The 26,764-nt window shown below is 38.2% G+C and overlaps 1 protein-coding gene across 2 annotated transcripts in view; it reads right to left on the reverse strand.

Moving 5' to 3' along the window:
- Window positions 1–26,764, reverse strand: part of dnajc1 (DnaJ (Hsp40) homolog, subfamily C, member 1) — a 172,153-nt gene that overhangs the window by 137,918 nt on the left and 7,471 nt on the right. The window contains exons 2-3 of one of the 2 annotated variants that reach the window (XM_072253818.1): window positions 823–924; window positions 690–736 (exon numbers count right to left, since the gene is read on the reverse strand). In XM_072253818.1, coding sequence (XP_072109919.1) covers window positions 690–736; window positions 823–924 — 149 coding nt within the window. Of the gene's footprint in view, window positions 1–689; window positions 737–822; window positions 925–26,764 lie in introns of those variants that run through there. The other variant, XM_072253819.1, reaches the window with a different exon arrangement.

The raw sequence follows: 26,764 nt of genomic DNA on the forward strand, positions 1-26,764 counted from the left end.
AAGTAAATTACTAAATTGTAGGAAGTAGCAAGTTTGATGTATTTGTAAAGTTAACATTTTAATAAGGAATACTGCTTACTGAGGGTCACGTGAACACTAGAGATCTTAAGAAGGGATTAACTACCACATTCTCATGTTTGCCCAGCCTCCAGCTACTGATACTTCATTCAGGCAAAAAAAGGTAAATAAATATTTAACACTGAATCAATATAAAACTATTATGTTTTACCAATTGCTACTGGAGAAAAACCATACCACTAATTCTATATAGCAGTTTATAAATGCTGTATTTGCCATAAGATGTCAGAATAAGGCAGATTTATAGCTCAAGAGTCAGGGGAAGAAAGGGCATAGCTCAAAAGCTTTCAAACACACAGACATGAAAATTAGTATCATTAATAACAAGGGTCTAGTTGAACAAAAATAATATCAATGGTTTACAGTATACCACAGTATTGGGCAAATGCATTGAAAACCAGCCAAACAGCAAACATCAGCTTCATTATTCACCATAAATCAAAGTATACAGTTTTATTGACAAACTAATTTCAAGAACATATTTAACCAGTGAACAAAAACAACCTGGAGAAAAATAAAATCAAGTTTGCTCATCTTTTATCTTTCAATTCAGAGTTATAGATAAGCAGCTCCCAAAATAACACATAGTTAATGGCCTTAATAAATCATACCTTTGTCTTTTCTCTTCATCTTTCAGAACTTCATAGATAGCCACTAACTGAGAACACAAAAAGATTAGTATAAAAATGTTTCATCAAAAAATACAACAATGGTATGATAAAATGAACCAGAAGTCTGCCTTACCTGTCTAAATTGAATTTCCGCATTTTCTTCTTTGTTCTTGTCGGGGTGCAAGATCAAAGACATTTTCCGATAAGCTTTCCTAATGTCTGCAGATGAAGCATCCTGCAAAAAAAAACAAAGTGGACTTTGTCAAAAACTCCAAAATCTCAATATAGTTTTATAAGCGAGGAAGACAGCAAACCCAATGCAACTCCTCAGGCAATGTAATTTGAGCAAAAGCCATGTTGTGCACTCAGCTGCACATGACTAAACAGTCACAGTGTCTTACTTCCTTTTCTTTTTCACTTCTCTGAACGACTGCAACACAAAAAAGTCAGTATCCAGAAGGTTTTAAAGAAAGCATAAAGACCCTGTTCAATAGAGAAGCAAAGAAGTAGTGAGAGGAATACACCAGGTTAATAACATGATACTGCCTAACAAGAGAGGCACCTGCTTCCTTTGAGACAAACTGTTTATTCAAGCTTTCCTACACTGAATTTTAAGAAAACTTTATACTACCAGCAATATTTTTTCTCTTTGATCAGAGAAACACTTTTATATATGATTGTGACTGTTGCCGAAGCTTTTAAAACAAAGTAGTCATTGGAAGATCTCTATACTGCATCTGCACAACATAAAACAAATCAAGGCTTAAATTTTACAATTCCAAAATTATATACTGCACAAAATGCTCACAATTTAAAACTTATGGGAAAGTAGCACAAGTTACACAAAACTATAGCTAATTAGTCTTGCTGCATTATCTTAAAATGCAATCAAAACTTCTCCACTATCAACTCAAGTTGCATATTTTAAATCTCTCTTTTTAAACTGATTGAACATTTTATAGGTCAATAACTTTAATCATCTCCCCCTTGAAAATAAAAGTTTCTATAAACAAAGAAAATTTGCATTTTATTTTATAATCAATCACTTCAATTTTCCAAACAAGATACTCTAACAATTCTCAAAAAGGTACGGGAAAACAAGTTTAGAAGCTTCCAATGCCATTTTACAGCATAATTCAGTAACTACTAGCCTGTCCTTTGTTTTCTCACTGAACGAGGCAGAATTTCCAATTCAAATTAATCAGAGAGAATGACAGATATTTACCAAAACAAAAATGATGCACTGAAAAACTTCAAAGTTAATTAGTGGCAACCTTGCCAACGTACCTAGTTTTAATCTAAGATTTGCTTTTTGAAACAATTGGACATAAACAAATAGGAGTATTATACATACACACATAATATATAAATATATATAAATAAATATATACATATACACACACATATACACACACACACACATTATATATATAAATAAAAAATCATAATCTGAATACTTAGTTATATTCAATAACTGTTTCCAGCATGTTTTGTTTACAATTTATGCAATTAAGGATCCATATAAACAAGTTCTATATAAAGATATTTTTATATATCTTGGTTTGTTTAGAAAATAGGCAATACCTAAATATCTAAAATATGCAGATTATATTTTAATTTCAAATCAGTCTTGAAACAGAATAGTTAGAATACTTTGAACTAATGTGATTTATTGAGGTTCTAAAGCATATTAAAGTTGAAAAATAATTTTAATTAATTGTTAAAATGTAATGGAAACTACCCACAATCTGATTTTTTAATTCATACTGCTAATTCAAAGTAAATATATTCTCCCTAACTTTTTATTTATTTTTGTAGATAACATTTTAGAAAATTATTCCCACTTTGTTAGCACTACAGAAGTGAAAATGGATGCAAAGAAATCATCCACCTAGGGCTCAATTTTATTGTCAGTTACTGAGCATGCCAATAAAATAGATACCAAAGTTTGAAAAAGATATCAATCTGCTGCATAATACAAATATATTTCACAGTTTGAATGTAATCTTTGCGACTTGTTTTAAATTTTTGCTCTACCAAATTTGTTCACTTATGTTAAAACCACTGTACATCAAATAACACATAGGTGACAAATAAAGTTCATCTTATCTTATTCACAATATCTCCAAACTAATCCTCATTTTCATTACTAAAACATGTCTAATGCATTATCAATAAATATTACAAGATTATTTTAGCTGTTCATATAATGTATTCCTTATATTTTAGGAACAAGTTTGGAGAAAGAATACAACTACTGTAGATTAAATAATCAGCAGTTTAAAAGTGAATATGCAGAATCAAATAAAAATACTAACAGGCTAAAATATCATTTCACATCATCTCAAAATGTATGCAATATTGATGGGCACCTTTATTCAGAAATCCTTCAAAGAATCACTATTTAGAAAACATGCCTTATTTCTTCTAAATCTGCTGCAGCAATTCAACTTTTCTCATTTTTAAATTGTGAAAATTCAATGTTTTTGCTGTACATACATTTTGAATGAGGATAAAGCCAAGTGTAAAGCAAAGGCACTGGCCCAGCTCACAAAATGCTCAGTCACTGCTCCACACTTACAATAGAGGAAGAAGCCATAGTTACGCATATCTACAAATACCGATGCTACGTCATCCCTTGTGTAAATCCAAACACAAGTTAGTAAGCACTTTTCATCACAGGATGAGAGCAACAACATAACTAAATTAGTTTGCAAATTTCATTGATTTCTAGTGCTTGATTTCAAGGATTACAATAGTCACAGATCTCAAATTTTGGAGAATTAAAATAATGTACCTGGTAAAATCGGTGTGTTAAAATATGCACTTAGAAATTATAACTGGAATGAATCTGATCTTTATGATTTAAAAAAAATCCTACAATTATATCACCTCTGGAGTAATAGCTCCTGACATGTGAATATAAAAATCACAAGTGAATCAGGAATTTAGACTACTTTAGTGGAGCAGTGGGGGAGGTCCTGCTTGAAGCAATTCACTATTTTACATATTAACCCCAACATTATACTAGCAATATGTTCAGTGATTTATTTGGATTTATAATACTTACTTCACAGTGGAGTACAGCCAATTATATAGTTCACACCACAAGTTCCATTCTTGCTCACAGTCAAGCATCAATCTAAAGCTCAGCTGTTCATAGACAAGCCTAGTGCTAGCCTCACATGCACCCACACATGCCACAAGGTCATAAGATACAAATCTGGAATAGGACGTGCAATTTTTCTCCACATTTTTTTTTAAATCCCTAAATATCTTACCTCCCTGCCCCCACTTCTACTAAGCCCTTTAACACTGGTCTGAGATCACTGACCAGAAATCAAACCAGAACAATTTCAAATCATTGATTTAGGAGTTAGGAACTACTTCTGGAACTACAGCAGTTAATAAATAAATGACAGTCACAGTTTTTTGTCTCCATTACTGTGAACATTTGACTTTAGAAATGCTGAGAATGAATTTAAGATTACCAGGTTAACTACTCATTGGCCTGTATTCCACATTATTTTTTCACAACTATTATCAACACTTTCTCTGAATCCCAATCAAATACAAAAATAGTAATTATTTTCATTCAATAAAATTTACAATAATAAATTTGTTGTTTCTAGTTCCACTTTTGAAACATAAATTCAACTCAGTTACACCACAGGGCTATGCAGAACAAAAATGATGAATTTATACAAATTCCCCATAGTACACAAGGTGAAAGTAAGCAATATGTTTTATGTTAACCTGTTTGCCACTTCACAGTTACCTAGATCTCTCAATTAAGTCATCAAGATTACCAATCAAATAGATATCCAGCAGAAATGGGCTTTAAAAGAGTAGCCAAAAAAGTCTACCCTTTTAAGAATGATATTGCATACTTTCAATCAAAGGAACATGTTAAATGATGAGTTCTCCATCTTCTACCTTATTTGGTCTTCCAGCTCTTGGTTTGTAGCTCCAAACAGTGATTATGAAGATCAAAAACAACTTTCATTAGAATGGTATTTTGTTTGCACAGGAACAGCCTTGTTTTTTTTTAAAAATGTAATTGGTAAATTGGTAGAAGAATCATACAAGTGTGTGAAATGCATGCTCCCAGTCAAACTTGTTTTTATTTACTTGAAATATAATCTATGCTTGACCCTGGAAAGAATTCTGCAATAAAGTTAGCAAGGCAAAGACCAAAACTGTCAGGAGTGCTACCAGTAACATTTTTATCTCCAGTGTATTTGTACATACAAATGTATTACTGTGATGATGCTTAACTATGTTAACTGAATAAAAAAGATGCAAATAATGAATTATTCCAGGAAGATTACAGCAGAAAGAACCTTTATTTCTACCAACCTATGATAATTGCACATTTTCTGGTCATCGTGAGCCATTATAATATTTATAAAAAATAGGGACAAGGAGGAAAAAAATACTAGGAAACTTGTTTTATTTTAAAAGCAGCTGCATTTACAGATTTCATTAAGCACTCAAACAATATTTTTAACAAGATATATAGAAGAGCACAAAATATAAATTACAATCTACTAGATAATTTGACACAGATAAATGCAGACAAGAAATTTAGTACCATTAGTATAAAAATTATATTCCATAACCCAGCACATAAACAGTTTCAATAATGAAGCAGGAGAATAGTTAAAGTCAATAAGTTACATCTCCCTGATGTGAATAAAGTCCAAACTGCATTAACGCACAAATTAGCTCAGGGATGCCACATACACCCCTCCCCCATCTCCATCAGTTTTTAATTAAGAACTCGCCTTCACTAAATTAAAAAAAAAACTCAAATAAAATCACATGGTACACAATGGTTGCTTGCCAATTTTCAATCATTATTCAGGCTGGCAGTGAGAATAATATTTGAATACGTCTTTCCCTTAATGTAAAATATATATTGGAGGCAGTAGGTAATCCCTTGACAGTGATGCTGGGCAGAACAAAAAGATATACATGTGTTTTTTTCAAATTGTGGAGATTATCTCAATTAATTAAGAGTTGCAATGTTTAACCTCTCTGTCTAACAGGGACATATATGGGAGCAAAAATCAGTGCTGCATCGAGTTGTACAACCAACATGAAAGAGAGATTCAGAAGGATTTGCACTCAGGAGTTAAGAGTTAGATAATTCAATTGAGCCACTGTGCACATGCCTCAGATAAATATCCCCTTTGGTAGAGAGGAACTCGGAAATACAATTGCTGTGAACATTTGAGACCATGTGAATAGCAAACAGATAAATCTAGAGACACATGGAACGCAATAAAGTATGCAAGAGGGCAAGTGAGCACGATTGTGTGCTTGGAAAAGGAACGGCATGTAGTTAGGGGTTGGGAGGGAGAGGGGGGGAGAAGAGAGAGAGAGAGAGAGAGAGAGAGACAGAGAGAGACAGAGATGTTATTTATCTCTTTCTACTAGGTTGACTAAAACAGCCAAACCTTGAGAATGAAGATTACTACCACAATGATTACTATTAGGCTAAAACCAAGCAACCAAATTTAGGATCCAATTGTTTGCAATTAGCTAGTTTGCTATAATCTGATCACACATTTCTTCAAATGCTGCTAAGTGCAATTAATACATCATCTTCCCTATAGATTCATGAGCTTAATTTTAATGGGTTTCTCATTATATGCCACTGTATATTAGGCCATATACTTTTAGCAAAATGTTAATAAAGAGGTCTAGAGCTATTTCTCAAATCATCCTTAAAACACCCAACAAGGCAACACTTTATATATAATCATTCTCTCACACTCACAATTTACATGTTCTCGACTGGAAACATTACTAAACAAACTAAAACTACAGCATTACACTGGATGGAGTATAACTATAGAAAATGAGTTTCAGGATATGGGCAATATTTTCAATTCAACTCCATTTCTTTAACATGCAAAGTCACATTGAAAGAAATTCATCCGAAGTAAAGGAAGTTCTCTTTATATCACAATAAAAATAGATTAGATTTACAAATTGCATTTAGGAATTTCATTTTAATTTGCTAATAACATGAAATAAAACAGATGTTAAAATCAGATGTACAAAGAAAGGAATACAACAAAAAAAATAGACCAGTGTGGGTGGAAAGGAAAACAATTGCACGAGCTTGTGAGAAAACAAAAGTCGAGGAGCTTCAAAATTTCCAAAATAAGTGCCATATCCATCACAAAAATAAAAGTTATGTTTGCAACTATGTCTTTAATGACCTCCCAAGAATGACATTTGACAGCACAGACATCTGTGTCCTGGTGTACAATTTTAAATTGTTTATAACTATATTGTTCTTTCCCACAGGATCATTAACGATTTACTGAAACTGCACATGTATAAATTTGTACTGGTCAGCTGCAGAAACTAGGAATTTCTATTGTAGGAGTTCCTCAAAAAGGTCTTATAATCCTGAAGCCCAAGAAAGAGGCTAGAATAAAACTGATATACAATTGGGGAAAAGCAAAAATTGTAAAAAGACGGCAATTAATGCAAATGTTAAAAGGAATTCTCCACATACTGTTAACCATTTCTTTTGATCTGTACTTGAATAATTTTGTGCATCCATACATGATTGGTGCTTGTTTATAGTAAAATCTCAGTAAAGCAAAAAGTAGAAAACTTCAAGACTTTAATATTACTTGTTTTTTCCAGGTTCCTATGAAAGCCTATTATTCTAGTTGTAGTATTGCAGTAATTTGTAGTGGACTGCTCATAAATGCCTTACAGTATTTCTGGAAAATTTAAAAAGGTACATATTTTCTCAATTATTTTCAACTTTTTGGAGAATTTTCTACGATCAAACTCGCACTGATACACAAGTTTGATTTTTTTCAACCTTATGCATAAATGCTTAAGAATTTGAAACAATTGCTGGTGTTAAAATTTATACATTTTAAATTTAAGTTCACACTGTTCCTGCAACACCACTCCTACACCACACCCTAAGAAACAGGGATGAAAATGAAAAAGGAAGATTAATTTCAAAAATTTTGCATTCTAAAAGTTATAAAATACACTTTATCATGGCTACTCAGTAACACCTGCTGACTTTCATGGCAATCAATACTAAGGCTATGTGTATACATTCATTAATTACCTTAAAATGATGGGTAGAATATGTAGGTCTTCTGATTCATTTGTAAGTAATCAGTTTCCTTCTTGTAACAATTATAAAATGGCAAGCTCCACAGCACTGCCATCATGTGGTTAGTCAGGATGTCACAGCTGATGCTCTGACATGGTTTTATTCCAGCTCTTGCTGGAATTTTTTGTTTTTTTTTTAAAATTAGTATCAAATCTTTGCATCCCTTTTGCTTCTTAGATGAAGATTATTAATGCACAAATGCAATACACCCATCACCAATAATTTCCAAAATAAACTAGTTACCATAAGATTTCATTCACAGCACTCCAGTATGACAGTTGGGCTCAGCAGGTTACTATATTTGAATAAATCTTGATTTACCTTATTCTTACTATTCAGGGAAACAAAATCCAATCCATTTCTATTTCAGCCCTTGAATAAACTTTTTAAAAATGTAGCAAATAGCTCCAGGTGGAAAGAGCCACTGCTACATCTCAAGTCACCACGGCAGTACACAGACTACTACTTGGAGACTAGAGCCACAAAGAGCTTAGCTTGCTCCATGACAGCAACAAGCGTAGCCTCCAGCAAGATGAGCCATTTGAAATGCTTCCAAGCAACATCTGTGTCACTCTCAAAAGCAAAAGCCAGTTGTGAATCATCCGTCACTGGTGTCAAGGGCCCAAATTTGAGGTTTGGTACCAGCCTAAAAGCTGAGCTGTAGTTTCCTCAACTTGCACCTGACATTCTGAGACACAACAGTCACAATGTCACTCTTAACAGACCAAAAGCAAAATTAACATAAATTATTCAAAAGTAGATAAGATTTATAATATCCATATTTGATATACATTTTACTTTATATCAGTAGTCAATTACCACTGACCAATTATCAGTCTGTAAAATGTAATTTTGTCTAATCTTGAAAATTCTAAATGATATAAAAAAGAACCTCTGTTTAACTTGCATAAAAATGCAGCAATTGCTAATGTTGCAAAATCAAACTAAGAAATGCAGTGACTCTTTCCACTTTAAGCTATTCACTACATTTTAAAAGTCTGAGGGCTGATTTAGAAATAGATTTGATTTAATAAGGATGATTCATTGTAATTTGATAAAAAGATGACAAAAATGCAGCCAAGGTTAATGAATGGATGTTATATATATTTCTAAACATTATAAACTCATCTTAATATATTATGTGTCATACTATATAATTACAAGTCCTTTCTCCAAACCAAAATCTGAATCAGGATATTGACCAAAAGAAGGGAGGTTGAGGGTAATAACGTTAACAAATAAAATACAATGAGCTTTAAGAAATACCACAGACATTGCAATTTTGTGTCAGTTGAATTTTAACATAGTACAAGAAACCAAAAATAAAAAGTTGAATGAAGAACAAAGGAATGTCATAACCAATGAATCGTAAAAAGGAACATTACTGTTCAGTGAACATGCTAACAAGATAAAAGAGTCCCCCTCCAAAAAAAAATCGGTGTTGAATTCATAAAAGTCAACAAAAGTTTTTTTTGCCTTGTTAAAGTGCAAGTTAACAAATTATTTCAAAATTAAAAAGGTAGTTGACCCAAAGACAAAGTACTTCCAAAAGAAAGGAAGCTTCTAAAAGGCAAGAGTAGAGGTGGGTCAGTAAGAAGACTTCAGTCACATAACAACAGTACAAAAATGAAAAGAATGAAAAGAAAAATGAAATGTCTTTTGTAGTGTTATATGGCTGAATACAATCATGCTAATAACACAATTGCTCCACACTATTTCCATATTCCTACATTCCCCTTCCCCCATCCAAAAACCCAAGTGAACGCAATACGCAGAGCATTTTCAATCAACTAAGACAGAATTTCAAATTCTAGACTCTATAGCCAGAAGTAACAACATGCAGGCATCTTTCATGATAAACTCAGAACTTTATATGCTTCCATGAGATATTTCTCATTCTTCCAACATGCAGGCATTTCAGGTTCCTCTACCAAGGAAGAAGGCACTGTCGACAATAGCCTGTTTCCACATGTAGATCTTTATCTGGCCATTTGTGAAGAAAATGGCAAACAGATTCCGGAAGTGACTTCACTAATAACGTTTTACGAAGCCATATCATAACTTCCCTGCTGTTATATTCCATGACTCAGCTGATGAAGGCTAGCATCTAGCATCTACACTCATAGCTACTTTCAGCGATAAGACAAGAAATTCTGCAGATGTTGGATATCCAAGACAACATACGTAAAATGCTAGATGAACTCAGCAGGTCAGGCAGCAGCCACAGAAATGAATAGTCAACGTTTCACTCCAAAACCCTTCTTCTGTACTGGAAGAAAGGGGGAAGATGCCAGAATAAAAAGTGGGGGGGGGGGGGGAGAAAGAAGAAGGAGAATAACTAGGTGATGTCTGGCTGTTGGGAAAGGTAAAGTGCTGGAGAGGCAGGAATCTGATAGGAGAAAAGAATGGACCATCGGAGAAAGAGAAAGAGGAGGGGACTCCAGGAAGTTGACAGCCAGGTGAGGAGAAGGGGCAAGAGGCCAGAATGGGAAACAGAAGAGGGGAGAGATAGTGTTTTTTTTTACTGGAAGGAGAAATTGATATTCATTCCGTCAAGTTGGAGGCTACCCAAATAGAATATAAGCTGTTGCTCCTCCACCCAGATGGTAGCCTCATTGTAGCACCCCTCAGAGTGGACAGCAACACCTTATATTTTGTCAGAACAGGAATGTTTGGCCAACAGGAAGTTCTGCTTTTGGCAGATGGAATGGAGGTACTCAACAAAGTGGTCTCACAATTTACAATCGCTTTCACCAATGTAGAGGAGGCTGCATCGGGACTACCAGCCACAATAGATCAGTGGTCCCCAACCACCGGGCCGCAAAGCATGTGCTACCAGGCCGCGAGGAAACGATATGATTTGGCAATATGAGTCAGCTGCACCTTTCCTCATTCCCTGTCACACCCACTATTGAGCCATTACGCACGCGAGGTCATCAGTGACCCAGGACGTGCAAAGGAATGGGTCCGTGACCCATTTGTGAATGTCCCCCGGTGACTCATCCATGTCAGCGCGGGAAAAAGATCAACTCCTCAAGCTTGCAAATGACGGTGGGCTGAAAAGTATGTTTGACATAACATCTCTGCCGGCATTCTGGATCAAAGTCAAGGCTGAATATCTTGAGATAGCCATGAAAGCACTGAAAATGTTGCTTCCATTTCCAATATCATATCGCTGCGAAGTGGAATTTTCTACAGTGAATGCAACAAAAACTAAATTGCAGAATAGACTGGACACAAGGAACCCCCTTCGAGTATCACTGTCTCCCATCACCCCTCGATGGGACCGTCTTGTTGCAGGAAAACAAGCCCAGGGCTCCCACTGATTCAGCGATATTGGTGTGTTGCAATGATTTTATATGTTCATACGGGGAAAATATGTGCTGTGAGTTTAATATCCAAACGTTACTTAAAATGTTATGATGCTATTGGCTTAAGTGACTTATAATTCAGTAGTCCTCAACCTTCGGGCCGCCGACCGATACATCGCTGCGAAGAATGCAGCGGTGGCCGGAACGTACCCAGCACATCTTTTAGAAAAAAGCCGAAATAAACAAGCTAATTAATTAGGTGTCCCCTGACACGTAAATGTCTGCACCTAGTTAATTAGCTTATTTCGGCTTTTTTTCTTAAAGATGTCCTGGGTGCGTTCCGGCCACCGCTGCATGCTTCGCGGCGATGTATCGGTCCGCGGCCCGGAGGTTGGGAACCACTGTTATAATTGACTTAGCACTATATTCATGCAAGGAAAATATGCGCTGTGTTTAATATTAAATTTGTTAGATAAACCCTTTTAGAAATTAATTGAGTGTATTTGCCACTTAGAAGTGACTTATAGTTGACTTATCACCTATATTCCAGTCGTGATTAACACCCCCCCCTCCCCCCGGGTTGGCTGGTCCGCAAGAATATTAAACCGGTCCGCGGTGCAAAAAAGGTTGGGGACCCCTGCAATAGATGACCCCAGAAGATTCACAGGTGAAGTGTTGCTTCCCCTAGAAGGACTGTTCGGATTCCTGAATGGAAAAGATGAATGGGCAGATGTAACACTTTAGCTGCTTGGGCTTTGTACAGCAAATTCCCTCTGTTTCTTAATGCACAATACCTGAGAAGTATCATGTCCTACTCATATTTGGCCTCCCAGAATACATCACCTCACACTTATCAAGATTGAATTCCACTTGCTACTGCTCTACCCAGCTTGTGAGCTAATCTCATTTTGTTAAACCCAAGGCTACATTCCTCACAATCTACAGCACTATTGTTTTCACATTTCTGCAAACTTGCTAATCATACCTTCTACATCCAAACTATTAATGTATATAACAAACAATAAAGATTCCACTACTATTCCATGGTACACCCCTTATCACAGATTTCCGATCACAAAAGCAATCTTACATTATCACCCATGTCCAATTATCAAACCAGTTTTGGATCGAATTTGGCTATGATCCAATGAGTTTTAATTTTGGGACAAGTCTTTTATGTGAGGACTTTCAAATACTTCACTAAAGTCAATGTAGGTTATAACTGTGCTGCTCTTAGTTACATCTTCAAAAACTCAATCAAATCAGTATCTTCCACTAAAGCCATAGTAATTATCCCTGATCAATCCATGCCTAACCGTAAATTAATCCTGTCCTTTACCATTTGTTCCAGTAACTTCACTATAACCAACATAACACCCTTACGGTTCTACTTCCCAATTTATCCTTGTGACCTTTCTTTAATAAATAAACCACATTTAGGATCTTTTAGTCTACTGGCAATTTATAATGGCCAATAAAGATTTAAACATCAGTGCCTTAGCTATCTGCAGCCTTGCTTGCCACAGCAGTCCGGGATACATCAGCCCGAGGGAGGAAGGGAGTACCTACTTACTCATTTAGTGATACAGTGTGGAGTAGACCCTTCCAGACCTTTAAGCAGCATCACCCCAGCAACCCCAATTTAACCCTAACCTAATCATGCGATAATTTACAACGACCAATTACCTTACTCAGTACTATAGGAGGAAACAGGAATATCTGGGGAAAAATCCATGCGCTCCACAGGGCAGATGACGCTGGAATTGAAATCTACCCCTTCCTAATATCTCATCCTTCTTAGGATACACATTTTAGAATATCACCATCTCCATCTCTGAATCTCCAGCAATGATGTCCCCTTTGTTAGTGAATATAAATGTATTCAAAACCTTGCCCATTTCTTGTTACTCATTCCCCCTCTTCCCTCATCTCCTTGTTCTTAATATAAAGTGCCTTGGAATTAGTCTTAATTTTATCTGTCAGCGATATTCCATGGCCCCTTTTTGCCTGAAATTTTTGTTAAGGATTTACCTATACTCATTATCTAGCCTCCATTTTTAATAAGCAATACCCATCATATGCTTTCTTTGCAAACAAAAACCACTCAACATTCTTTGATACTCAGATTCTCTAAACTTACTGCTTTAACCTTTCACCCTAATGGCAACATGTTACCTCTGAACTCTTACTATTTCACTTTGAGAATACTCCTACATGTCAGATGCAGATTTACCTGTGAGTAGCTATGCCCACCCTGATTACCAGCTTCAGTCTAAACAGCCTATCCTATTACATAACAACCTTGGCCTTGAATGGCTCAACTTTCTGTCAGTTTGCTGTTTACAGTCTATCAAAAGATTTTTGCATTCCCTTTTATGTTGCCACTTTCCCTGCCCCCCAGACTCCCTCTTAGAACCTCATATTTCCTTCTCATAATCCCTCAAGTTTTTAGACCAGTTTTCATTTTATTATTAACTTGATTCCAGTTTTGCTTTTGCTTTCAATATGATACAAACATATACCATAGCTGCATAATAGACAGAGCCGCAAATGGCATAATGCTGCAACACACTTGCTTTGCAGCCAAAACAGCACCTTGAATCTAAAATGGATGGATTTGAATTGCTGCTTTTGTTGGCTGCAAGAAAATCCTATGTAAATGAAGTTAGAGAATTGGATCCTTGTAAGCACACCAGAAATATGCCAAAATTCATGGTAACTTTGCAATTACAAAGTCAAAGAACTGAAGTATAAACTAGGAAAATATATCTTGGTAAATAACAACATAAACAGCAAGCCCATATGGCTCCTGAAGTCTACTCTGCCAATGAACAAGATTCTGGCTGATCTGATCTTGGCCATAGCTCCACTTTCCTGCATGTTCCTCTGTTGCAGATATGTTGACCTCATGAAGTTCAGGTCAATGCACACTGCTGGAACCAAATCAATTACCATTATATGGCCACGCTGCTGCAAGTCAAAATACTTGACTTGGGCACTACACACCTGGAACAAAGATGCATTTTCCCCTCAGCATTGACATATCCCTGATGGCTATGAACTTAAAAACGTTAAATTAATTTATACAAGTGTAATTTTATTCACTTTTCTGAGCATTTAAAAAATAAGGCAATTTATGAAAAAGCAACACATTATCAAATACTGCAACAAAACTAAGATCTTCATTTTTGCCAATTTTCAGAATTTAATTTGAAAGGCTACAGCAGCAAGTTTTCCGAAAGATATGGTTCTGCAACAAAGGCCATTAAACACCTAGCTTAACTACTGACAAGCAACACATGTGCTTTTATTAGCAATAAAATTTTGCACTCTCAATTTTCATCATTTATCTGACACTATATGGCCATGGTAGCCTTTTCCTTCATTACTACCCAGTACAGGTATCAGATTTACAGCTTTAGGCACCAGCTTTCAATATCAATGTCAAACATGAGGAAGGGAGACAGGAGAGAGGGGTACAGCAGCCATACAATGTGGTCAAAATACAAAATCATTATGGATCTTGTTGCAAAGACAAGAAAGACTGCATATGCTAAATCTTGTTGCATGGTTGCGGGTGAATGCAATGGACACAACTTTTACCAATCTTCTTAAAGAGACACGAAGTTCAAAGTAAACTTATTATCAAAGTAGATGTGTGTTACCATATATAACTGAAATTCATTTTCTAATGGGCTACTCAATAAATCCATAATAGAATAATCGTAATAGAATTACTGAAAACACCGTGCCAACTTGGGTGTTCAGCCAGCGTGCAAAAGAAAACAAATTGAAAATATTTCTTTAAACAAAAATAAAGAAATAATAATAAATAAGCAATAAATATTTAGAACATGAGATGAAGAGTCTTTGAAAGTGAGTTTATAGGTTATGGGAACATCTCAATGATGGGCAATTAAATCCCCTTTCATTCAAGAGACTAATGGTTCAGAGGCAATATCTTGGCCTGAGCCAGATGGTGAGTCCTGAGGATCCTGTACCTTCTTCCTTATAGCAACAACAAAAAGAGAATTTGACCTGGGTAGTGGGGATCGCTGATGATGGGTGCTGATTTCCTGCTTCATGTAGGTATGTTCAAAGGTGGGGAGGGCTTTACATGTGATGAACTGGGCCATATCCGCTACTCTTTGTAGGACTTTCAATATATTCACCACCACACATCTATAGAAGTTTGTCAAAGTTTTAGATGTCATGACAAATCTTCGCAAACTCCTAAGGAAGTAGAGGTACTGTCGTGCTTTCTTCCTAATTGCACTTGTGTATTGGGTCGAGGACAGGTCCTTTGAAATGATAACATCAAGGAATTTAAAATTGCTGTCCCTCTCCACTTCTGAATCACTGATGAGGACTGGCTTATGGATCTCTGGTTTCCTCCCCTTGAAGTCAATAATCAGCTCTTTGGTCCTGCTGACATTGTGCAAGAAGTTGTGGTGTGGCATCACTCAGTCAGATTTTCAATCTCCCTCCTGAATGCTGATTAGTCACTTTTGACTCAGCCATCAACAGTGGTGTCGTCAGTAAACTTGAATATGGCATTGGAGCTGTGCTTAGCCACACAGTCATAAGTGATTAGATCAGGGGCTAAGCACACAGCCTTGTGGTGTACCCAAGCTGATGGAGATTGTGAAGGATATCTTGTTGCCCATCCGAACTTACTGGGATCTTCAAGTCAGGAAATCGTGGATTCAATTGCACAAGGAGATCTTGAGCTTATTGATTAGTATTGAATGCTGGACTGTAGTCGATAAAGAACATCCTGATGTCTGTATATTTGCTGTCCAGATGTTCCCAGGTTGAATAAAGAGCCAATGAGATGGCATCTGCTGTGGACGTGTTGCTCTGGTAGGCAAATTGGAGCAGATCTAAGTCACCTCTCAGGCAGGAGTTGATATGTTTCATCACCAACTTCTCAACACACTATAACTGAAGCGTGCTTGAGGCAGATGGGTACCTCAGACTACTGAAGCGAGAGGTTAAAGATCTCAGTAAACACTCCAGCCAGTTGATCAGCACAAGTCTTGACTAGCCAGATACCCTATCTGTGCCAGATGCTTTTTGTGGGTTGACCCTCTGAAGGCTGCTCGCACGTCAGGCTCAGAGGCTGATAATCAAAGGATTATCAGGGGCTGCGGGAGTTTGTGATAGTTCCTCCATAACAGTCAAAGCAAGCACATAAGACAACGAACTCATCTTGAACCAAAGCCTCGTTGTCAGCGAATACAAACAAACAAAGTCAAGAAGAAAAGCTTACAAAAGGTTCAAAGAGCTAGGTAATGTTAGAGATCAAGAAGATTATAAGGCTAACAAGGAGTTTAAGAAGGAAATTAGGAGAGCCAGAAGGGGCCATGAGAAGGCCTTGGCGGGCAGGATTAAGTTAAACCCCAAGGCATTCTACAAGTATGTGAAAAGCAAGAGGAAAAGACATGAGAGAATAGGACCTATCAAGTGTGACAGTGGGAAAGTGTGTATGGAACCACAGGAAATAGCAGAGGTACATAATGAATACTTTATTTCAGTGTTCACTATGGAAAAGGACCTTGGTGATTGTAGTGATGACTTGCAGCAGACTGAAAAGCTTGAGCATGTAGATATTAAGAAAGAGGATGTGCTGGAGCTTTTGGAAAGCATCAAGTTGGTGAAAAGCAAGTCGTCGGAATTGGATGAGATGCACCCCAGGCTACTGTGGGAGGCGAGGGAGGAGATTGCTGAGCCTTTGGCAATGATCTTTGCATCATCAATGGGGACAGGAGAGGTTCCGGAGGATTGGAGGGTTGTGGATGTTGTTCCTTTATTCGAGAAAGGGAGTAGAGATAGCCCAGGAAATTATATACCAGTGAGTCTTACCTCAGTGGTTGGTAATTTGATGGAGAAGATCCAGAGATGCAGGATTTATGAACATTTGGAGAGGTATAATATGATTAGGAGGAGCCAGCATGGCTTTGTCAAGAGTAGGTCATGCCTTAAGAGCCTGATTGAATATTTTGAGGATGTGGCTAAACATATTGATGAAGGAAGAGCAGATGTAGTGTATATGGATTTCAGCAAGGCATTTGATAAGGTACCCCATGCAAGGCTTATTGAGAAAGTAAGGAGGCATGGGATCCAAGGGGACATTGCTTTGTGGATCCAGAACTGGCTTGCCCCGAGAAGGCAAAGAATGTTTTGTAGACAGGTCACATTCTGCATGGAGATCAGTGACCAGTGGAGTGCCTCAGGGATCTGTTCTGGGACTCTTACTCTTCGTGACTTTTATAAATGACCTAGATGAGGAAGTGGAGGGATGGGTTAGTTAGTTTGCTGATGTCACAAAGGTTGGAGGTGTTGTAGATAGTGTGGAGGGCTGTCAAGAGGTTACAGCAGGACATTGATAGGATGCAAAACTGAGCTGAGAAGTGGCAGATGCAGTTCAACCCAGATAAGTGTGAAGTGGTTCATTTTGGTAGGTCAAATATGCAGAATATAGTATTAATGGTAAGACTCTTTGCAGTGTGGAGGATCAGAGAGATCTTGGGGTCTGAGTCCATAGGACACTCAAAGGAGCTGCGCAGGTTGACTCTGTGGTTAAGAAGGCGCACGGTGCATTGACGCGGAAGCCATAGAAAGGACAGGGAAGCCACAGGAAGGACGCGGAGGAGATTTACAAGGATATTGCCTGGATTGGGGAGCATGCCTTATGAGAATAGGTTGAGTGAACTCGGTCTTTTCTCCTTGGAGCGACGGAGGATGGGAGGTGACCTGATAGAAGTTTATAAGATGATGAGAGGTATTGATCGTGTGGATAGTCAGAGGCTTTTTCTCAGGGCTGAAATGGTTGCCACAAGAGGACACAGGTTTAAGGTGCTGGGCAGTAGGTACGGAGGAGATGTCAGGGGTAAGTTTTATTACTCAGAGAGTGGTGAGTGCATGGAATGGGCTGCCGGCAACGGTGGTGGAGGTGGATACGATAGGGTCTTTTAAGAGACTTTTAGATAGATACATGGAGCTTAGTAAAATAGAGGGTTACAGGTAAGCTTAATAATTTCTAAGGTAGGGACATGTTCGGCACAACTCTGTGGGTCAAAGGGTCTGTATTGTACTGGAGGTTTTCTATGTTTCTAAATCCTAGAATCCTGCAGTGAAGGTCTTTGCTGAATAAGGACTAGAAATAATTGAGGATAACCTTTCAAAGTTATTGTTAGGCATCCTACCCACTGCAAAACAAAAAAAGCCTTAAATCTTTCTAAAATTGTCTGTTACAAAATGTGGATTCAATTAGTCCCAGTTATAATAAAAACCACTTTCCTCTCCCACTCTCCATTGCACAAAGGCAGATATAATTTTCTATATAAAGCTGCAATATGACAAACAGCAAAGGGCTGTGACGAAGGATGATGAACACATTAGCTTATGATAGACGTTCATGTAATCTTGGTTACCGGGCAAGTAAAATGGCAATCATTTCCACACCACACAATGGCCAAAACTGTGCTGATAGATTAATGTTCAACAGAGCTCACCATCCAGTAACTGGAGGGGACAGTTTGGGAACTGCAAATCTCCACACTTCTAGACAATTTGTGCTGCTCAACTACACCGTGTATAAGCAGCTACCTTCCTTAAACTTTCCCACAAGCTTCATGAAGTTGCTGCGTAATTAAGCTCACTGCAGGACATTTAAATATGCAGGTACAGTGTCTTGTAAAAGTATTCAGCCCCAACCCTTTGATCACATTAATGGTATTAAAACCAGGGATTTTGATCAATTTAAGAGACTTTTTTGGGAATCACACTCCTTTTCAACAGTAGACCCTAAAAAAATGGGGAAAATTATAAAGCGTGAAAAAGTAAAAGTTCCAAACCTGAAATGTCCGCAATTCAAAAGTATTCATCCCCCTTTGCTCAGTACTTAAATGACCTCCAGAGGTCTCTTTGGATATGCCCCTATTAGCTTTGTACAACGTGATTGAGCAAGATATGCCAATTCCTTCTTGCAAAACTGCCAGGTGAGTTGGGGAGCAGCAATGGACAGCAATCTTGAGGTCTTGCCATAGATGTTCGATCAGATTAAGGTCAGGACTCTGAATGGGCCACTCAAGGACATCAATTTTCTTCATTTGAAGCCACTCCATGGTTGCTCTGGCTGTGTGCTTTGGGTCGTTGTCCTACTGAAAGATGAACTTCCTCCCCAGTTTAAGCTTTCTGGCAGAGGCTTGCAGGTTATTATCCAGGATCTCTCTGTATTTAGCAGCATTCATCTTCCCTTCAATCATAACCAGATTTCCAGTCCCTGCTGCAGAAAAACAGCCCCGCCCCATAGCATGATGCTACCTCCACCATACTTTATAGTAGGTTGAGTGTTTCACGGCTGATGCTCAGTACTAGATCTATACCATACATACCAGTCAGTGCTGAGGCCATGTTCCACTTTCATCTCATCTAACCACGAGACCTTTTTTTCCACATCTGTGGGTGGAGCTAAGGAGACAATGGCACCTAACGGCAACTCCTTTGCTTGCATCTTCAGAAACAGCTCTATTTCTATCTTTAATATCTCTATTTTTCCCTTTCAGGGTTCTTTTGAAGACCCTGAGCCAGAGTTACACGCTGACTTTGGTTCTTTGCCGGAATGGGACCTGCTCTCGAGGTCTCACGACTGGCCATTATTCAATATACAGTACCAAGGTCGCGGCCTAGAAGATTAGCTCACCTTCGGAGTTCTGGGATATTGCGGCTCTGGAGGTGGACGTACACGTGGTCATTGCCTCTGCAGGGAATCGGTGTGTCGTGGGAGTCAGAAAGTCGAAAACAGCCAGCTGGCCTCCGATTGTGTGCCCAAGAACCAAGCTCTTTGGACACAGAGCTCAGAAAAAGCATCACAACGGACTTTTAACATCATAAATCAGCGAGTTGTTTGTTATGTTTCCCCTCTTGCTGTGAAATGGAGACACCTCCTTTTCCCTTATTAGGGAGAGAGAGACAGCCCGTGGTATGTTGAATTACGGGTGAATGAGTAGACTTTGGGGTACTGCAAGTCTGTGTCTTAATTGATGCTTTGCTGCACGCTTAAGTGCTCGATGAGGGCACCAATGATTTTGTGCTGGTGGGGGAGGGGGATCGTTGCTTTGCTGCTGCTTAAGTGTGGGGAGGGCTTTGGGGGCTCTAACAGTTAACTGTCATTCATTCTTTGGGGCACTCCTCTGTTTTCGTGGGTGGTTGCGAAGAAAAGGCATTTCAGGATGTATATTGTATACATTTCTCTGACATTAAATGTACCTTTGAAACATCTTTACAGTATCTTCTAAGACTCAGGCCGGTTCTGCTCACCGCTCCATGACATTCACTTGGCTCTGCTCTGAACTGAGGCTACGGCCTGCTCCAGCTGCTCTGGGCTTTGAATATGTGGACTCAAAATCTTTCATTCTGAATGCTAGCTGTTTACTTTTACTGTTTGCATGATTTTTTTTTCTCTCTGCACATTGGATGTTTGGTGGTCTTTTTTTTTTAATGGGTTCTTTTGAGTCTTTGATTTGTAGCTGCCTATAAAGAGATGAACCTCAAGTTTGTGTAATGTATACATACTTTGATAATAAATAAATTTTGAATTTTAAGTGGCATTTTGCAAAATCTTTACAGGCAAGGATATGCTTTTTTTTTTAAAGCCAAGGCTTCTTCCTTGCCACTCTTCCATAAATACCCGTTTGTGCAAGGCCTTAGAGATTGTGGAGCCATGAACTTCATCTCCATCCGCAGCCACTGACTCCTGCAGCTTACTCAGAATAACTGTTGGCATCACACGAGTCCCTCTTACAAGTACCATTTTTCTCTGGCAAGTAAGTTTAGAGAGGCAACCTGATAGAGGCAGTGTGGCTGTGGTTTCATATTTTTTCCACTATTTCACAGTGGACTGCACTAAGCTCTGACGTATGTTTAGAGCCTATGAGATGGTCTTGTACCCTTCCCCAGATTTGTGCCCCTCTATTATAATTTCCCGGACTTGTCTTGAATGCTCTTGTGTCTTCATTTTGGTTTGGTCTGTTGAATATCTACCATACTGTTGGATCTTACAGTGAGGGAGGTATTCATTCTTATGAATTCATTGTAAACAGGTGATCCTCCAATTTTCCACATCAACAAATTAGGTGAGTTGATAAAGTAATAGTCTATTGCACCAGAGGATAATTAGCATAATAATTACAAAGGCGATGAATACTTTTTCAATTTTGTTTTTTTTAAGTTTTTAGTAAATTGTTGACAGGTTTTGAAATTATTCTTTTGATTTGACATGCTGCACAATGTTTAGTCAATTAGCTCAAAAATACTACTTCAATATATTTTAAATTTAGAAAATGAGACAGTAAAATGTGAAAATAGTTGTGGGGGCTGAATACTTTTTTCAAGGCACTGTAAATTTTAATGAGGAAATTTAAATCCCTCCCATGCCATTCATCCTTGTAATCCCCCCAAAAAACTTAAACCACGGAATCTCCTTCCAAATACCAAACTGTTTCAAGTTTATTTTTGTTTCTTTCCACCGGTTCTTTTTGCAACTTATTTGACTTTTAATTCATCATTTCATTCTCCTTCAATTCTCTTTCTTAAAATACTAAATTTAGTAAAGGGGACAATTATTGGTTCAGTCATACAGCAGAGTTCCAGCCACCCTGTTGCCTTCATCATTATCAGCTTGTACTTTCAGCAACTTGGCTGAGCTTTTCAACTGAAGGGCAGAGGAAAGAAAATCAAAAGGATACAATGCTGGATGCCCAGAACCCCAATATTTGGATCAAAGCTATCACTCTATATCACATCCAAACTTTAAAAAAAGAATTCCATTCATAAACACAGGAGATTCTACAGATCCTGACGAAGGGTCTCGGCCTGAAACGTCGACTGCACCTCTTCCTACAGATGCTGCCTGGCCTGCTGCGTTCACCAGCAACTTTGATGTGTGTTGCTTGAATTTCCAGCATCTGCAGAATTCCTGTTGTTTGCGTTTAGATTCTACAGATGTTAGAAATCAAGAGCAACACATGCAAAATGCTGGAGCAGCTCAGCAGGTCAGGCAGCATCTATGGAAATGAATAAACAGTCAATGTTTCTGGCCGAGACCTTACATCAGGAACAGAAAGAAAGGGGAAAGAGGCCACAATAAGGTGGTGGGGAGAGGGGAAGGACAACAAGCTAGAAGGCTATACGTAAAACCAGGTGAGTAGGGGAGGGAGAATGAAAGAAGCTGGGAGGTGATAGGTGGAAAAAGAATTATTCAAAAGAATAATTTCAAAACTTGTGAATAACTTACTAAAAACTTAAGGGCTGGAGAAGGAGGGATCTGATAGGACAGGAGAGTGGACTATGGGAGAAAGGGAAGGAGGGGCACCAGGGAGAGGTGACAAGCAGGTGAGAAGAGGCAAGAGGCTAGAATGGGGAATTGGAGAGAAGGGGAGGGGAAAAATTACCAGAAGTTGGAGAAATTGATGTTCATAGCATCAGCTTGGAAGCTACTTAGACGAAATGTGAGGCATTGCTCCTCCAACGCAAGAGTGGCTACATCGTGGCAGAAGAGGTGGTCATGGACCGATGTCAGAATGGAATTGGGTATAGGAATTAAAATGGCTGATCACCATGAAATTCTGCTTTTTGTGGAAGGAATGGAGATGCTTGACAAAATGGTTCCCCAACCTACATCGGGTCTAATCAATGTAAAGGAAACCACATCTAGAGCACTGGATACAGTAGACAACCCCAACAGATTCACCGGTGAAGTGTTGCCACACCTGAAAGGACCATTTGGGGCACTGAATGGAAGCGAGGGAGCTCTAATTTCCAGAAATTGTCCTTTCTCCCTTTCCTCTTCTTCTATTCCCTACTCTGGCCTCTTACCTCTTCGGTTTACCTGCCTACCACCTCTCTCTGGTGCCCCTCCTTCTCTTTCTTCCATGGTCCACTCTCCTCTCTGATCAGATTCCTTCTTCTCTAGCACTTTACCTTTTCCACCCATCATCTCCCAGATTCTTACTTCATACCCCTCCCTCTCACAATCTGGCTTCACCTATCACCTTCTAACTTGCCCTTCTTCCTCTCCCCCCATCTTGTTATTTGGCATCTTTCCCCTTCCTTGCCAGTCCTGATAAAATGCCTCAGCCTGAAATGTCAACTTTTTATTCATTTCCATAGATGCTGCCTAATCTGCTGAGTTCCTCAGCATTTTGTGTGCAATTACAATTCAACCAGTATTTCCTTTTATTCACAATATTTGTATGAGCAAATACAGATTTAATAACTTAACTCATTAAATATCTTGTAAGTGCTTAAATGAGTTCTCTCAACCCAACCACTCCCACAGGTACATCCCCAAGATAGAGATTAATTTAAAGAAGAATTTTAAAAGGGTACATTTTTCTTCAAATAATTTTCAAACATGCCAAACATAAACAACTAAAAGCTAAAACAAAATATGTCATTAAATTATCTGAACTGCATCAACCAGTTCTGTGCACCATGTACTAAAATGAGCAATGTTCAATCAAATAAAAGAATCTCAGTTCCAGTTGAAGTATCAAATCCAAAATAAGTTTTTCAGTAAGACTCGAATCCTGAAGTTAAGAAAAAACTTTAAAGGCTTTAAAAGAAGCAAAAGAGAATCAATCAGGAACTGAGGAAGCATGTAGTAAACTCAGCCAACACAATCCTGCAAATTGCTTTTCATATAGAGATATCCAAGTCAGATGAACTGTTCATATCTGATCAAAACCGAACCAAAATGGTACCACAATGAACATACTACCCTTTGAAAGCCTCAACACAATGGGGATGGTCCACCAGGCCAAAGGATGAGGAAATTTCCCAAGCATTCTGGAAGCATTTAATCCACATCACTTTATCAGCCAGAAGGGCAAACTGGACAATCCTATTTGGCCTCCTGACATCACCAATCCTTCAGGTTTCTTGTCCACAAAATTGCACTTATTCTACATAAACAAGATTGATTCAGTGCTTCGGCTGCAGGTAATGGGGTCTGCTCGGAAAACTAAGATTTAAGCAGCATTCACTTTACATGCAAGGCACCCAATGAGAAAACTTTGTCAAATTATGCTTTAAGATAAATACAATAATAAAACTATTAACTTCATGATGAATCAAATCACTTGAGCAATGGAAATTACTACCAAAACTACCAATGACACCAGCTCACCACCATTGCTCACCTCATGTTCAAACAAAATAGTTCCATTCACAACAAAACAAAAGCAAATGGTTGTGATTATTGGGAGCAGGAGAAAAAGATAAACTGGTGATCAAGTCACTGTACTGGTAACTGGTGAGACCTGGACTAACTAATCTAAGGAATATAAATTTGAATCCTGGAGGGGTTGGAAGTCAACATAGATCAGCCATGATCCAACTGAATAGCAGGCCAGATTTAAAGGGCAAAAGGGCCTACTCCTGATCCTAATTTTCATACATTTTCTTGTGCTGTGGTAGCTGGGGCATTTAAAAAAAATCAGTAAATTAAATAATCTGGAAACTACAGCTAGCATCAGTTTATCCCAGCAACAGAACACGGAAATGCTTAAGCAGAGGGCTGAAGGCACTACATTCCTCTTCAGCTTCACACCAAGAAAGTTAGTTTTAAAATAAAACTCATTCATCTGAATGGAGTCAACGTGGAAAACGGTCATTGTCCCAAGTGTTTAAACTATTCTACTTTATTTATTTAAGATTTTAAATGGCTTTTAATTTTAGTAATTTCATTTGTTTAATTATTTAAGTGCCTTGGGATAGTTTTGAAGTGTCTATTAGAGAGAGTGAAGAACAGCTCAAAAGCTTTTATGAACAGACTCTGAAAATAACAAGACATCGTGGGGACAGGACCCAATTTGTTAGCTACATCCTCATTATCAAACTGACTCATTATCCACAGATCCTCATGTTACAGGGAAAATAAAGTGTGCCTCTACAGATGCCTCTCTTATGTTATCTAGTGAATCCTGTTTGCCATTAAATATGCTCATTTGATGCTTCACATTGACAGATAAAAAAATATACAGTGTGCATCCAGAGCCATGGTTGGGAAAATCAAGGGTCAGATATGCTGCCGGAACCTGAATCTGGAATATGGGCCATAGCCCTCAGCAAGAGACGGAAGGGAAGCTGGGGCCAGGGATAAGAACTTGAATAGGCCCAATTTTTTTTAAATTTCAAAATATACTTTATTCAAAAATAAAATTATATACAATAAACCATTCAATAACTTTCCATCCTTTACATACGTTCCCATTATACTCGGTACATATCCATACTTATGGCCACCCACGTGGCACTCCAGTTGTTCACCTTACCACATCATTGTTGAGGGGTATACTCCGAGAATGTGCCAGTCGGCAGCATTCTCCCACGGACATCTCCATGTGCTGGTAGATCATGAAGTTTCAGGCCGACCAAAGAGCGTCTTTCACCGAGTTGATGATCTGCCAGCAGCACCGGATGTTGGTCTCCGTGTGCGTCCCTGGGAACTGCCCATAGATCTGTTACGCAGCTGCTGGGGATGAAATGTGACACTAGCCCGTCCATCCTCCTCCACACCCTCTTTGCGAACTGACAGTGTACAAAGAAGTGGGTCACAGACTCCTCCTCACTGCAGTCCTCCCGTGGGCAGTGGGGTGCGTAGACGACGTTCCGGGCGTACAGGAGGGCTCTGACTGGGAGGGCCCCTCTCACCGCCAGCCAGGCGAGGTCTTGGTGCCTGTTGGTGAGATCTGGCGATATCCTTTTTAAGTCCACAGACTTCCACAGCTATGTTTACTGTACTTTCCCCTTCACTGGTCACCCATATTGTTAATCTACTTTTAATTTACTGTGATTGCCTGCAAGAAATCAATCTCAGGGTTGTATATGGTATACAAGTATATGTACTTTGACAATAAATTTACTTTGAACTTTGAAAAGAAACTAAAAAAGTGTGTTGTTTTCCCGTTTCAGCCCTCAGGACAAGACTGAGTTCAAGCTTCAAATCACCATTTTCCATTTGTACGAAAACTAAATCGTTCTGAAAACTGATTATCAACTTTTAACATTAACTATGAATGCTAGGTCAGTCAACTGACATCACCTTGTATCAACTGTATTTTGTTACTCAAGGATATCAAGGGTATCATCTTATGCAGATGAGTATCATTCACATGAAGATTAGCTAGTATCCAGTTAAGAAAAACAGACTTCACTGACTGTGTGGCCTATTCCTATCCATATCCTGTATTGTTTCTTCTCCTTTGTGAATTCTAAGTAAATCAGGACTTTTTCCAGAAAATGTGCTTGGAACCCTGAACAGTAGGAAGAACAGAAAGATATTGATGGAGATAGAAAAATAAACAAAATACTTCTCAAAGACTAATCCCATCGGAATGGAGAGGTGAAGATGCATCGCGTGGTAATATTATGTCAGTTACCAAAATATAGCGGTTGATCTGTTAAATGTACAGATCAGTAAGGTGGAAGGTGAGGACAATGAGAATCTCATCCTTGTGGAGGAGACAAGAGAAATGCAGGAAATAAATTTGCACATTTAAGAACTCCATCAACCGCAGCGGAGGGGTAAAAAGTAT

Source organism: Mobula birostris, chromosome 3 (genome assembly GCF_030028105.1).
Source record: "Mobula birostris isolate sMobBir1 chromosome 3, sMobBir1.hap1, whole genome shotgun sequence".
Lineage (NCBI taxonomy): Eukaryota > Metazoa > Chordata > Chondrichthyes > Myliobatiformes > Myliobatidae > Mobula > Mobula birostris.